The sequence below is a fragment of the Schistocerca piceifrons genome, chromosome 3 (genome assembly GCF_021461385.2).
Source record: "Schistocerca piceifrons isolate TAMUIC-IGC-003096 chromosome 3, iqSchPice1.1, whole genome shotgun sequence".
Taxonomy (NCBI): domain Eukaryota; kingdom Metazoa; phylum Arthropoda; class Insecta; order Orthoptera; family Acrididae; genus Schistocerca; species Schistocerca piceifrons.
The window spans coordinates 282,983,285-282,999,605 of NC_060140.1; the positions used below are offsets into that span (position 1 = coordinate 282,983,285).

At 40.4% G+C, this 16,321-nt stretch overlaps 1 protein-coding gene across 2 annotated transcripts in view; it reads left to right on the plus strand.

Moving 5' to 3' along the window:
* Positions 1-9,728, plus strand: part of LOC124787634 — a 74,307-nt gene extending 64,579 nt beyond the window's left edge. For both annotated transcript variants that reach the window (XM_047254400.1, XM_047254401.1), the window contains exon 6: positions 7,861-9,728. In XM_047254400.1, the coding sequence (XP_047110356.1) occupies positions 7,861-8,018 (158 nt within the window). In that variant the 3' untranslated portion in view covers positions 8,019-9,728. The remainder of the gene's footprint in view (positions 1-7,860) is intronic.
* The last annotated feature ends 6,593 nt before the right edge of the window (positions 9,729-16,321 follow it).

Below are 16,321 nucleotides of genomic sequence, written 5' to 3' on the forward strand. Positions count from 1 at the left end.
AGGAGGGCGTGTCCATAAGGGGGCTTGGCCGTCGGTTAGCAGCCGTGGTTACTGTGTAGTTGCCTCTGGCAGTAGTTCTAGTAATGTCTGGTGCCAACCTATGAATTACAAAGTGAAATGCCCATCGCGGTGTCTGTGGCGAACGATACCACCGTAACAGCTTCTGTTGAGAGAACTGATAAGGGTGATTTCTTTCTTCTCATGCTTTTTCGCTACAGAGGCAAACAATGTAGTAAAAATGTTTAAGCCTGATAAACTTCTTTGCGTCAGAACATCGGGGAACACACAAGTTTATCCAAGAGACAGAAAGATTCTAACTGCCACATTTTTGTATAGCTGATTCAGTGAGTATGAGAACGTGTTGTTGCCCAAGAACTAGACTTGACAGCATGTACGCGAAACTTATTTGATGTCAAACGTTTGATATTTATCCAGTCAATATTTTTGAAAGTATATTACACCAATAACCAAAAGATAATCGTAATTCCTTAGTTTACGCAATGTACATTACTGGCCATTAAAATTGCTACACCAAGAAGAAATGCACATGATAAACGGGTATTCATTGTACAAATATATTATACTAGAACTGACATGTGATTACATTTTCACGCAACTTGGGTGCATAGATCCTGAGAAATCAGTACCCAGAACAACCACCTCTGGCCGTAATAACGGTCTTGATACGCCTGGGCATTGAGTCAAACAGAGCTTGGATGACGTGTACAGTTACAGTTGCTTTAACACGATACCACAGTTCATCAAGAGTAGTGACTGGCGTATTGTGACGAGCCAGTTGCTCGGCCACCACTGACCAGACGTTTTCAGTTGGTGAGACATCTGGAGAATGTGCTGGCCAGGGCAGCAGTCGAACATTTTCTGTATCCAGAACGGCCCGTACAGGACCTGTAACATGCGGTCGTCCATTATCCTGCTGAAATGTAGGGTTTCGCAGGGATCGAATGAAGGGTAGAGCCACGGGTCATAACACATCTGAAATGTAATGTCCACTGTTCAAAGTGCCGTCAATGCGAACAAGAGGTGACCGAGACGTGTAACCAATGGCACCCCATACCATCACGCCGGGTGATACGCCAGTATGGCGATGACGAATACACACTTCCAATGTGCGTTCACCGCGATGTCGCCAAACACGGATGCGACCATCATGATGCTGTAAATAGAACCTGGATTCATACGAAAAAATGACGTTTTGCCATTCGTGCACCCAGGTTCGTCGTTGAGTACACCATCGCAGGCGCTCCTGTCTGTGATGCAGCGTCAAGGGTAACCGCAGCCATGGTCTCCGAGCTGATGGTCCATGCTGCTGCAAACGTCGTCGAACTGTTTGTGCAGATGGTTCTTGTCTTGCAAACGTCCCCATCTGTTGACTCAGGGATCGAGACGTGGCTACACGATCCGTTACGGCCATGCGGATAAGATGCCTGTCATCTCGACTGCTAGTGACACGAGGCCATTGGGAACCAGCACGGCGTTCCGTATTACCCTCCTGAACCAACCAATTCCATATTCTGCTAACAGTCATTGGATCTCGACAAACGCGAGCAGCAATGTCGCGATACAATAAACCACAATCGCGATAGGCTACAATCCGACCTTTATCAAAGTCGGAAACGTGTTGGTACGCATTTCTCCTCCTTAGACGAGGCATCACAACAACGTTTCACCAGGCAACGCAGGTCAACTGCTGTTTGTGTATGAGAAATCGGTTGGGAACTTTCCTCATGTCAGCATGTTGTAGTTGTCGCCACCGGCACCAACCTTGTGTGAATGCTCTGAGAAGCTAATCAAATGCATATCACAGCATCTTCTTCCTGTTGGTTAAATTTCGCGTCTATAGCACATCTTCATGGTGAAGCAATTTTAATGGCCAGTAGTGTACATACCTATATAGTTATTATGCATAGCATCGTTTTGATTTAACGATCCGAAGTGATACGCTATATCATTAAATCTAGCGTGTCCTACGAGTCAGAAAATAAAGTTAGAAAATATTCACAAAAAAATACTTTTATCCATACACCAATAATAGTAGGTTGATACTGATGGTTAAAATATGCAAAAGAAAAAAAATCAAATCGATTGTGAAAATCCTATAGGATATGAACAAAAAAGCCACAGATTAGTGCTCACAGTGAAGAAACAACAAATAAAGTTTAAAAACTCTTATACACATCTTTTCGACCTTGGAATTTCACATTTTTCGCCTCTTCTTGCGCAGAAAACGGAATTTTTCTTTTCGACTGATGTTTCTGGGCCCGTAGCTGAAATATAGATGAAGACACCTGCAACATAGCATGGTCATGTTCTTCAGAGTCTACTGCAATCGTTCTGCCATGTAAAACTGGTTGTGGTCTCAGCAAGATATCAGAGACTTCCTTTGGACACAGGCAAATTGTAAAAAAAATTGTGTAGCAGGGGAAGAGTTTGTCCCTGTGGAAAATGGGAGGAGATAAATGACAGATTTATTGCAGATACTTTGGGCTGGGAATCGTTGCCGTAGTCCGCAAACCGGCATATCGAAATTGTTCATTTCTGGTCCTCGATGAGTGATGTATGAGGAGGCAACAAGGAAACCTGGTAATGTTTTGTGAAGGCTACTAGTAAATCAGAGCCGAAATCGCCACAGCGCCATTGCAGTGCCATAATTTACCATGAACAGCCTGACAAACAAACTCAAGTTATGAAATACTTGAGAAATTGAAGGTCTTTGCTGTTGCACTTCGTAATTTTAAATATGCTGATTCGTGGAATCATAGAAAATCATCCTGATAAATGCAAGCGATTTCTGTTCAGGTAATGAAAATAAGGAGCAATTAAATGAAAATGAGACAGATGGAAAAACTTATGTAAACTCTTTACTATTTCAAACGTAATAACCATAACTGTTAACGCATTTATCCCACTGCGAGACAAGATGGTCAATGCCTTCATGGAAAACTGTCTGTGTTTACTTAAGAAACCATGATTGTACCCAAGCGAGCACATTTTCATCCGAAGCACGACGACGTACACGAATGTCATTCTTTATGGCTCCAAAAATATGGAAATCAGAGGGGAAGAGATTGGGCCTGTGTGCAAATGGGCGGGCACACATGTTGTCTAGGTTGTCTCAAGTACACTGCAGAAGTTTCGCTGGGATCACATCCCCCATACAGTCCCGCTCCCTCTCCATGTGATTCCCATATTTTTAGAGCCTTGAAGAAACACATTCACGGCCATCAATTTGCTTCAAAGGAAAAGGCGCACACCTGGGCACAATCATGTTTCCACAAGCAGTTTTTCCATATGGACACTGTCCATCTTGTATCACAGTGGGGTAAATACACTCCTGGAAATGGAAAAAAGAACACATTTACACCGGTGTGTCAGACCCACCATACTTGCTCCGGACACTGCGAGAGGGCTGTACAAGCAATGATCACACGCACGGCACAGCGGACACACCAGGAACCGCGGTGTTGGCCGTCGAATGGCGCTAGCTGCGCAGCATTTGTGCACCGTCGCCGTCAGTGTCAGCCAGTTTGCCGTGGCATACGGAGCTCCATCGCAGTCTTTAACACTGGTAGCATGCCGCAACAGCGTGGACGTGAACCGTATGTGCAGTTGACGGACTTTGAGCGAGGGCGTATAGTGGGCATGCGGGAGGCCGGGTGGACGTACCGCCGAATTGCTCAACACGTGGGGCGTGAGGTCTCCACAGTATATCGATGTTGTCGCCAGTGGTCGGCGGAAGGTGCACGTGCCCGTCGACCTGGGACCGGACCGCAGCGACGCACGGATGCACGCCAAGACCGTAGGATCCTACGCAGTGCCGTAGGGGACCGCACTGCCACTTCCCAGCAAATTAGGGACACTGTTGCTCCTGGGGTATTGGCGAGGACCATTCGCAACCATCTCCATGAAGCTGGGCTACGGTCCCGCACACCGTTAGGCCATCTTCCGCTCACGCCCCAACATCGTGCAGCCCACCTCCAGTGGTGTCGCGACAGGCGTGAATGGAGGGACGAATGGAGACGTGTCGTCTTCAGCGATGAGAGTCGCTTCTGCCTTGGTGCCAATGATGGTCGTATGCGTGTTTGGCGTCATGCAGGTGAGCGCCACAATCAGGACTGCATACGACCGAGGCACACAGGGCCAACACCCGGCATCATGGTGTGGGGAGCAATCTCCTACACTGGCCGTACACCACTGGTGATCGTCGAGGGGACACTGAATAGTGCACGGTACATCCAAACCGTCATCGAACCCATCGTTCTACCATTCCTAGACCGGCAAGGGAACTTGCTGTTCCAACAGGACAATGCACGTCCGCATGTATCCCGTGCCACCCAACGTGCTCTAGAAGGTGTAAGTCAACTACCCTGGCCAGCAAGATCTCCGGATCTGTCCCCCATTGAGCATGTTTGGGACTGGATGAAGCGTCATCTCACGCGGTCTGCACGTCCAGCACGAACGCTGGTCCAACTGAGGCGCCAGGTGGAAATGGCATGGCAAGCCGTTCCACAGGACTACATCCAGCATCTCTACGATCATCTCCATGGGAGAATAGCAGCCTGCATTGCTGCGAAAGGTGGATATACACTGTACTAGTGCCGACATTGTGCATGCTCTGTTGCCCGTGTCTATGTGCCTGTGGTTCTGTCAGTGTGATCATGTGATGTATCTGACCCCAGGAATGTGTCAATAAAGTTTCCCCTTCCTGGGACAATGAATTCATGGTGTTCTTATTTCAATTTCCAGGAGTGTATATTAACAATTATGGCGAAATAATGAACAGTTGGTTTACTTTTTTCCATCTGTCCCATTTTCATTTGGCTGTCAGTTATATGGACACTATACCCCCAGATTCTCCCTCTTGCCTTCCCTTTCAGACATCTATGCTTCAGAATACTGAATTTGATTTGTAATCTCTGTCTCATGTACCTTATTTTGTTCATTGAATGCCTTACATTATTGACACAATAGTCTACACGTTTTCTTGTAACTGCGTTATGGGCGACTTGGACATGTTTCCACGCACACATTACTGCTTATATGCAGTGATAATGTGCCGTAAGTGACAAAAATCACATGGGACAGGCGATGTAAGGCCTCAACCTGAGGTGGATGAAACTAGTCGATGTATGTTTGTGCAATGAAGGTGACTTATGTGTAAGTGTAAATGGAGCTGCATTCACTAGCTCGACAGTGAACCTCTTCTTTCTATTCTTCACATCAGTTATGTCTTCATCCTTTAATTCATTGCACAATAAAACACTCTTTCTGTAGTTCAAAGTCTGCTGGAGTTTCATGCCTGCATTTTGCATTCTGTATCTGCATTGCTTGCTGCTTGACAGCCATTTTTAACTATGTCCTATTTTCCAAACAGTCCACTGATTTCAGTCCACTTTCTGTACACTGAAGACTGTTTTGCAGATTGAAGGGAGAAACCTTCTTAATGATCCCTCTGTTCATTTAATACTCCAATTGGCTTTCTCTAGATTGTTCTAAACCACTGTCTACTTTACTGTAGTTGAGAATTCTTTCCTGAGCTCAGTGGGCTACTCAAAAAGTCCTCTTACTTAAGCAGGTGTTATTGCTCCGCATGGTACAGTCATCCTGTGGAAGTGTTTTTATCTGAAGAAGAGAAAACATAGTGTTCCCATGAAATGTTGGGAAATAAATGTTGACCCAGACAGAGCCTCTTATCTACACAAGTTTAATGAAACTAGGATGCAGCTGGTACCCTAGAGATCTCCAGCTAAGGATAGGTAAATGCAGGACATCTATAACAAAGAGAGAGAATCCAATAATGTCTGATTACAAGGTTAGTGGCAAATATTCAAATCATTTCACATTGTTTACATATTTATGAGTAATATTAAGAAATGATATGAAGTGAGATGAACTCTTAAAGTCAAGGCTATGGAAAGTAATTGGAAAACTTAGATTTGTTAGAAAAGTTGTGGCAAGTAGAGCAGCTGTAAAGGAGACTGTGTACAAGACACTAGTTTGTCCAATTCTATAGTACTGCTCCAGCATTTGGAGTCTTTGTCAAGTTTGCATGGCAGCGGACCATGAATGGATTTAGAAACACTCTGCTCCGATTTTACCAGTTCACTATGGCCCATATGAAAGTGCAATGGAAGTTCTCAGGGAAATCTTGCATAAAATCCTTTGAGTAAAATCCTGTTGGGTCATATCAGGAAGCTCGTATTTGAGGAAGATTGTATGACCACTCATCATTGTATATCAATTGTGATGATCATGAGACTAAGATAATAGGGTGCATATAGAGGCATGCAAGAGAATCATTTTTCTCTCACTAATACTACGATATGAAGTATCCTCCACATCTCACTTGGTGGCTTGTGGGTATAATTTAGAACCAGATTCACCTTAATAATTATCCATCCCTGCATCAAGTACCACATCTCGAATCTGGGCTTATTTTGTGTGGAGTGTTCTATCATCCTCACAGTCAAACTCTTAATCCAAGACCCCGTCACCTATGAAATACAACTTTTCACCACTGTGTAGCACAGTGGCCAATGGAACATGGAGATCTTCATTTTGATGCCCTTGTCATGCCACCAAACAAGGATGTTCACCTGTAACTGCTGTGGCTTGCAGGAGTAATAAATAGCTTACATTCATGCCATGTGTCTTGCTGCAGCTACTTTCGCCAACAATGGATTCCTGTAACCTTTGCCAACCCACTGAACCCACAATGCCCATGTGGGAGAGCCATTGCTCCCCTGACAACTAGAAGAATGGAACTACCACCACTCTGTAGCAGTCATAATACCCCAGGACCTGCCACACTGTGTGTAGAAAGTGAATGAATCAGCTTCAGGCATCTGTAGTTCTAAATTCATGGCCAGCTGCATACATGATCAACTGCATTTTTCAACTCTTACTTGCCCACACAACCCCTTTCTGAAATATTAATCACTCTCCCTAAACGTTCTGAACAAGGTGGATTCTCATTTCACATAGTTGTCCAAATTCTTGTCATGTAGCATGCTAAGATCATATCATCTTATCTGGACCCTAAAACATTTAGCAACCCCCATGTCAGTAGGATGTGAGCATTAGCAGAAGCAGATCCAGGGGGGAAGATTGCATGTCATTTTTTAGACACTTACATTTCTCCCTAATTTATTTGCAGAAAGTTAACTGAGAAATAGGTACATGTGAAATTATAAACACTTATCCTGATTTTTTTTTTTGCTAGTCAGGGAGGTGGCTAAGCACAATCTCATGACACACCTACCCTCCCTTACCACCCCCCCCCCCCCCCCTTGGATCACAACTGAGCAGTAGGGTGCAGATTATAAATTTCAGCTTAATGGAACAAGCAGTCCCACAAATTCGATTTGCTTACTAAACTTTATATCTGAAACTTTGGCAGAGAAAGTAGTTATGAAACGAAAAACAAATATTCTGCATCCAATCTGAAATTGACACACCTGGCTGGCCATCCCATTGTTTGGTCTGCTCCATTTTTTCACTGCATGGGGAAAGTTCCAATAGATGACACAGTGGCCACTGTAGGAGTCAGTCCCTGGAAATCGCATGCTTTTCTGTTATGTGTCATTACAATTACTCCTAATTTCTCTAACTCTGATCTACTATTTAAGCACATAGAATACTCTACAATATTGCCCTGCCATAAGCCTGGATCAGAACTGCATGGTTACATATATGACACATTGTACAGATAGCACAGGAAGGTGATAGGCCATCTCAGGAAAGATCTACCCAAAGAAAAGTGTTTGGATTCCCCGATTCTTCTAAACACTCACTAACAAGCCTCAGCACTGGCTTTAGCTGTGGATAAACTTGTGTTCACAGGAATGGGTGTGAGTATTCTGAGCTATGCTGGTGGGCTGCAGCTGGGACTACAGCTGGACAAGGCCGTGGCACTGGGACCAGATGATGAGGCACGGCTGCTAACAGTTGTTGCTGCAGAGATACACCGTATGGATGCCGCCAGTCGTGCTGACCACTGAGATGGAGTATCCAGCATCCAGGTCTGCACTTCCCAGGGCATTTCCATTTCTTTCTCTCTATGCAGCCAAGCCATCCAGAGCATACCTGCAGTTACCACAGTAGCCTCGCAGTAACATTAAAGAATAAAATATTTTTTAAAAGTAGTCAAGGAATGTGACTTCTGCCATGAGAATGAGAACCCATGTGCAACTTAACCAATGGCATCAACATAAAAGTAACTTCTTTATGTGTCCCTAACACTTAACTTCATTCCAGTTCCAATATCTTCATCTACAACTGTACTGTACAGACCTTTGTTAAGTGCAATTGTACCAATATTTAGATTTCTTCCTGTTTCATTCATGGATGGAACATAGGAAGACTGTTTATATAATTCTGTGTAATATGTTGTAGTTTTTATGTTTATCTTCACTGGCCCTATGACACACATAGATATATGAAGAATTTCAATTTAAAAACTAGTTTTTTGGAATTTGGTAAGTAGGCTTTTGCATGGTTCCAGGTACCTAAAAGCTGAGATTCTGGAACATGTGTGAAACTAACTCATGAGCATTTGTGCTGCATTTCTCTGTTTCTGATTAATGAGCCTGTTAATATAACCTGACAACTGTCAGTCATGTAATCTGTTTTGTAGGCAAATTTCAGTTTCCTTAAATCCTTACCAATGGTCTGAGGCCTGTCACTTACTTTATCTGCCATTGAGCCTATTTATGATTGACCCGCTAACATTCCCTCTGACAACTATTCCCACAAATTCATCTAACAACATTTATGAGCTGTCAAATGATACTAGCCCATGGTTATTCAAACTTCTTGCTATTCAAGATAATATCCATTACACACTGTGGAAAATCCGCAAAAACTCTATGTAGCAGACCCCAACCATAATCACACTTCCAGGCAAGGATTGCTGGGGTCCATAGTTTTCCAACCCAGATAACAGATTTCCCTTTTGACTAGAACCCCAACCTGAAAAACCTCCACAGCTGTTCTAGCAAACATGCTTCAAAGTCAGATATTCAGTGCACAATTATTTAAACATTACAACAACAGTAAAATATTTCAACACAGATTTCCAGCTTTTAATAGTTCCCCATAAACAGATAACTTTGTGAAAATGAGTGAGCTTCGATCCCACACAAGACATTCTGCTCTTAAAAGTTAACTATGCACAGTTTCATGTTGACCATTAATTCTGAGATGTACTATGCAGAACCTCAGCTGAGAGCTAGCAAAATTTTCTGTCTCAGAGAGAAGTCATCTAACAACAAGCCAGTAAATATTTAGGTGTTTCGTTCAATAACTGAGATTTTCAACATGGCTCTCTCAGCAACACATCAGTAAAAAAAAAATTGTCAAAGCAGCTGGGATGCATATGTTCAGTTACGCAATTTGAATGACAATATTTAGGATTATTTTTACAATTCTGCTATTTATATCATTATCCTGATTATGTGATCAACTGCAAAGAATTTATAAGCATAGAGAAGTGATTACAGATTGACTCTCTATACCCATTATACATTCATATTCACTTGTATACAATTGGAAGTATGGCATTTTACTCTATTAGCAGACAAGTACCACCGTGGGATGTTCAAATGTATTATAGAGCATACATACAGGATAACCACAATACATTGTTTAAAAAAAACTAATTTGTTTACTTGAACATTAAATCTCACTGGAACGTGACACTAATGAATGGACATAACACACGTATCTCAATCTAATTATTACATATCCAGTATAAACAAACCCAGCCAGAATTTTATTTATGGTGCCATCCTGTGTCCTTTATTTACAGATAGCTACTAAAAACAGTTAACACTGAACAGGAGTAGCAGAAAATACCCTAAAGCTTACCATGACTGGACACTGTAGTGAAATGTTGAAACAAATTAACAGTGACTGGATCGTTACAGTAATCATACAGGCATCTGCTGGCTGTGATTAGGGAAATCCGTCAGAAATCTAAGTGAGGATGGCTGAATGAAACTTTTAACTTCATTTCTATCCAGTGATATGTGCCAAAAATAGCATTTGATACAGATGAAATACTGTGAGGAGCTGACAAATTAAGGAACACTAGGTGTTAAAGTCAAGAGTCCAGATTACAATCCAGGTCTGGCATACAAGGTAAAAAAATACTTGGTACTTCTGCAGCAACCTGTATATTAACATTACTGAATCATTCACAAATAGCAATGTCAGAGAAATAGTGATAGGTTGCAAGTAGGTGATGAATACTGTGGCTCTGTTAAACATTGATATTGCTGTTTTCTTATTCAAAATTCTTCCAATACTGTGGAAAGAATACTGTTCTCCACATCTGTGCCTAGCAATTCACCTTCAGGTGGTTTTATTTCATCGGTTTGCATACACATTCTTCTCTTACTTTTTGTTAACAAGAACAACAAATACAAAGATACAAGATTTCCATATCTCCACATTTGTCCATTGCAACCTGTAAAAATATTGTGTGAGAAGTTATATGATCTATCAAAAATTTTATTGGTTAAACAATTAGAATAAAAGATAGCTTCATTATCTAACATTTACCCATATTCAAACTGACTCTAAGAATGCATCAGCCTCATGCTATAACCATATTGGAATTTTTATGAACAAATGATTATTATATTCTAAGCCTTTTTTATTCCAAAGAGGAAGACATTTATTGTGAAGAGCTTTTTAATTGGACCACTAGCATATGGAAGTACGGACTTAGGAAATTACCTAAGCAGCTCAAAAAACTGAACACTATCCTTCGTTGACATAACTGCTCTCAAGTTTTTAAATGATATGAGATCCAATGCCATTTCAACCAGTGTAGTACAGTGTAAGTTTCTTCTGCACATGCACACTGCCAGATAAGGAGACCTACCTGTCTGATGATATACGCAAGTCCTTGAATATGTCCTTAGCTACATCTGTAAAATGGCCAAGAAACACTGTACCAATGCAAGTAAGATAAAGTTTTGCTTTTACAAAGTTGCCCTTACAGTTTTTTGAGTCACCAGTCTTTGGCTGGTTTGATGCGACCAGTCATCAATTCCTCTCTTGTGTCATCTCTTCATCTGAGTAGCACATGCACCCTACGTACTCAATTATTTATTGGATGTATTCCACTCTGTCTTCCTCAACAGTTTTTACCCTATACAGCTCCATCTACTACAATGGAGGTTATTCTCTGGTATCTAAACACATCCTATCATCCTTTCCCTGTTTCTTGTAATATTTTCTACGTGTTCCTCTCCTTACTGATTCTGTGAAGAGCCTCATCTATTCTAACTTATTAGTCCACCAAATTTTCAGCAACCTTCTATAGCACCACATCTGAAACACTTTAGTTCTATTCTTCACTGGTTCTCTTACAGAGCATGATTTCCTACCATATAATGGAGTGATACAGATGTACATTCTCAGAAATTTCTTTCTCAAATGAAGGCCAGTGTTTGATACTAGTAGACTTCTTTTGCTCAGGAATGCCACCTTTGCCTGTGCTAGTCTTCTGTTTTTATGCCATCCTTTATTCATCCTCCACACATTATTCTGTTTCCTAGTTAGGACTTTGTCATCCCTGGCTTTAATGTTTATTACATCACTAATCTAATTTATTTTCCTTCTCATAATTTTTGTCCTTCTTTCCTTTACGATCAGTCTACATTTTGTGCTCAGTTTACACATCATTCCTTTCAATATTTGCTGTAATTCTTCCTCAGTTTCACTGAGGACAGAAATCTTAGCAATAAATCTGATCATTGATATCTCTCACCCCAGTCTTGAACCTTCCTCTTATTTCTTTCACTGCTTCTTTGATGAAGGAGTGAAAGACTGCATTCCTGTCTTATAAACTCTCTCATACATGCACTTCTTTCTTGGTCTCCCATTTTTATTGTTCCTTCTTGGTTCTTGTACACATTGTATATACACATTGTATATTACCCACATATACCTATGGTGTACTCCTATTTTCTCATAACTTCAAACATCTTGACCATTTTACACTGTCATACACTTTGTCTAGGTCAACAAATCTTATGAATGTATCCTGACTTTCCTTCAGTCTACCTTAAATTATGAAACCCAACATCAGAACTGCATCTTTGGTGCTCTCACCTTTCTGCAAGACAAATGGATCGTCATGTCACACATTCTCAATTTTCTTTTCCATTCTTCTGTATATTACCATCGTTAGCAAATTGGTTGGATGAGCTGTTAAAACTGATTGCGTGACAGTTCTTGCACTCATCTGTCCTTGCTATCTCCAGAGTTGTGTGGATTATATTTGTCTGATAGTATGTCTCCAATTTCATAGATTCTGAATACCAACTTGTTTAGTTGCCACTTCTCCCAGCGATGTTAGAAATTGTGAAGGGAAGTTATTTATCTCTTCTGTCTTGTTTGATCATGTATTCCAAAGCTCTATGAAATTCTGACTCGAATAACAGATCACATATTTTTCATATTGACTCCCATTTCTTCTTTCATTTTATCAGACAAGTCGCCCCTCATAATGGCCTTCAATGTAGGCCTTCACTTTACATCTATCCTCTCTCTCCACTGTATTCAACAACAGACCTCCCATTGCACTCTTAAAGTTGAAAGATTATTTCAACCTTTCTATATGCTGAATCAGTCATCCTGATGACCATGTCTTTTTCGATATCTTCATATTTTTCCTGCAGCCATTTCACTTACACTCCCTGCACTTCCCACTTATTTCAGTCCTTAGTGACTTACATTGCTACATTTCTGAATTTCAGTCAACATTTTGTATTTCCTTCCTTTGTCGATCAATTTCTTATGTTACCCAAGGCTTTTTTGCAATTACCTACATTTGTCTTTGCAACCTCCATGACTGCACTTTTTAAGAGTTGTTCACTTGTTTTCAACTGAACTGCCTACTGTGATACTTATTATCACAGCATCTATACCCTAAGTGAACTTCAAATGCACCTCATCATTCCTTAGTACTTCATTATCCCATTCCTTGCACATTGATTTTTCTGGGCACTTCTCTTAAACTTCAGCCTTCTCTTTGTTATTTTTAAATTGTGACGTGAGACTATTTCTCTTACAGTGCATTGTCTGATTCTGCAATCCCTCCGACCACGATGCAACCCTGCTAGAATTTTTCCAAGTGTACCACCTCCTCTCATAATTAGTACTAGCTGAAATTTATTGCAGAACTAAATTAAGTTTTTCTCCTTTCTCATTTCTACTACCAAGCTCACATTGCCCGTAAGTTTACTGTGGTCCAATCCTTCACGATTGATAGATCATCATCTCAGTTTTCATACTGAATTACCCATTCAGTATCCTCATACTTTCTGCATGTTAGTCGGGATGTATACCTAACTATTCCTGTTTGCATTTGCTTGTGTCTGTTCTGATGAGAACAATCCTATGACGTAACTGTGTGCAGTAACTCGCTCCTTGTCTGACATTCCTATTCATATTGGATCCTGCTCCCATTACACCATTTTCTGCTGCTGATATTACCTTATATTATTCTAAACAGAAATCTTTATGTTCTTTCAATTTCACTTCACTGACCACCACTATATGAAGATTGAGCCTTTGCATTTCCCTTCTCTGATTTTCTAACTTCCCTACCACTTTTAAATGTCTAGCATTCCACACACTGACTTGTAGAATGTTATCCTCTCATTGGTTATTCAATTTTTTCTCATGGTTATCTCCTCCTTGGCAGCCCCTTCCAGAAATCCAAGTGAAGGACAAAATCCAGAATCCTTTTGCCAATGGAGGGATCATAGCACTTTCAACAACAGGCCGCATGTGCTGTGGATACAGTGTTTCTTTTAATGCAATGGTTTTCACAGGCTTCTGTATCTCCCTTTCACTGATCATTGCTTATCCTTTTTCCTTTTAAGGGCAGTTCCCCACTATAAGGGCAAGGTGTTGCCCTGAAATTCTGTTCACTCTTCTGCCTCTATAAGCCTGCTGGCAGAATAAGGGTCGACTCCTTATACTGGAAGACTTCGTGCACCACTGCTGATGATTCTTTAGTCAAAATTTAAGCAGTGCCTGGGATCAAAACCAAGGGCATTTGAACAGTCAAAGACACTACCCTAGACCATGGGTACATGGCAATACAGTATGCACTTTTATCAGAGGTCCTTTTGACTTTGTATGGTATGAATGCACCAAAAAATGTAAGCTGTATAATTATTCAGAACACCAAAGTGCTTCATTCATCTTGCTTTTGTTAGAGGCAATACACCTTTGGCTTCCTGCAATCCATGTACCATGTACTGGTCTCTGAGCCAGTTATACAGAAGTTCCCAAGTGCCATAGGTCTGACTTAGTGTAGCTCGGATTTTTCCACATAGAGATACTGTTTCTAGAAGTGAACACAACCAAGTGACAAGAATTCATTGGCCTGTCAAAGAATAAATTCTGAGCTTTTCAATTAGTAACCTGACCCACGTCGTTGTCGGGTTGTGGACAACTGCAGCTGCGGCGAGGACGGAGCCTCTCCGTCGTTTCTAGGTTCCCGGTTTACATACAATACAACACAACCTGACCCACATCCAGTGTGCAATGTCAGTGAAGTTTTCATATTTTCTGGCCTATTTAACAAAGCTTCAGTTAATTTGTCTCCATATGTGACTAGGAAAACAAAAAGAGACCTGTTGTCGAAAATTATAGACTCTGAGATATTGAAATTTTTACGTTCAGCATTAAATCCTGAACAGTTTGGAAAAAAACAGATTTTCTCTCTGAATTTGGGTGAGTTATGAGAGGTTGAATGTATGTGATGGAAAAGATGTGTCTTCAGTGGATAGATTTTAATGTTTCACTTTATTACCATTGTTTAATGGTACATATTTAAGAAAGAAATTTAGAATATATATTGCCCTTAAAATGTCTTTTGGCAAATGGTACCTAGGTATTTAAGTTAATGTTGCATATTATGTGTTTAACCCCTTCAGACCACTAGCAAATTGCAGTGTACATAGATTTAAGACCAAGTAAGTTGGTCCCAAAGTGACAAATTAGTGAAGTCTGTGCTGCTTTGTTTTGACAAAGTACTGACATTTTTATGTTGTGGCCAATGGCAAATTGGCAATATTTTGTAGGCATTTATAACTGAACATAAAAAGGGTCACTTGTTTGGCATTATTTTAATCACAAAACATCATTCTTTTATACAAAACTACTCTGAGCCCCTTAAAATGCCTCTAAAATTTAAGAGATGCTATTTTATGAAGCTTTCCATACACAGCTACGAGATTTTGAAAATGGGCATCGTGTATGGTCAATTTTATTTCCAACAACTACCAGAGCACCATTTTCAGAAGACCAACATTATTGCTTTTAACGATGTTACTGACTCCCGTTGGCGTCAAACAACTTTCAAATTTATATGGGAATGTACAGAATGGCGTAAATCAAATTATCATGCAAAAAATGTATTTTTCGATTATCGAAAGTTTTTTACTTCTCTGACAAGAGGTCCCTTCTCGCTTTCCATCTCACATACGTAATCTTCCTGTAGCTCAATAATATTTTATTAATCATACTAACTTCCCAATAACTATGCCATGTACTAAATTTTCATTGAGTACATTCTGCATTAAGAGGCACAATTTTTGTCTCTGCAGTAGATCTTTAGCAACAATGATCAAATTGCAGCAGATTTCAATAATGATAACAAGCAATCTGAATAGAACACAATTGCCACTGGGCAGAATTAAACTACAAAAAATTTCAGGTATGATCTAGAATGACTTGCACTGATATTTAATTAGTTCAAAAACTTGCTTCAAAAACCAGTTACTAAGGAGTCTGTGAAATTAAATACAAAGTACAAGCATATAACAACTGTCTTTTATTTCCTGCAGCAGCCAGCTGAGAACAATATAACATTGTAGAAAAGAACTTTCATTTCAGATAGCTCCAGAAAAAGTAAAATCTTTAAATTTTTATTTTACCACTATTAAGGTACGAATCAATCTTATTAATATTATTGCTATTCTTGTCAGGCACATGTACTATCCACGAGATCTGTCTAAAGCATTTAGTATCATCTGTACTATGTCCATAACTGTCACACACATGTATCTTCACAGTTCTTTCAAACATAAGCAGTCGGCCAGTGCTCTTCAGCGCCAAGATAAACTACAGAAATGCTAACGCCTTAATATTTGTACTATGTCGTATATTACCTATCTTTTGCAAGACACAATAACAAAAAAAAAAAATCTCCCTTTTGAGACATTCACAGGTTTTGCAGTTTAATTTAACTTTGAATATGAAAACTATTGATATC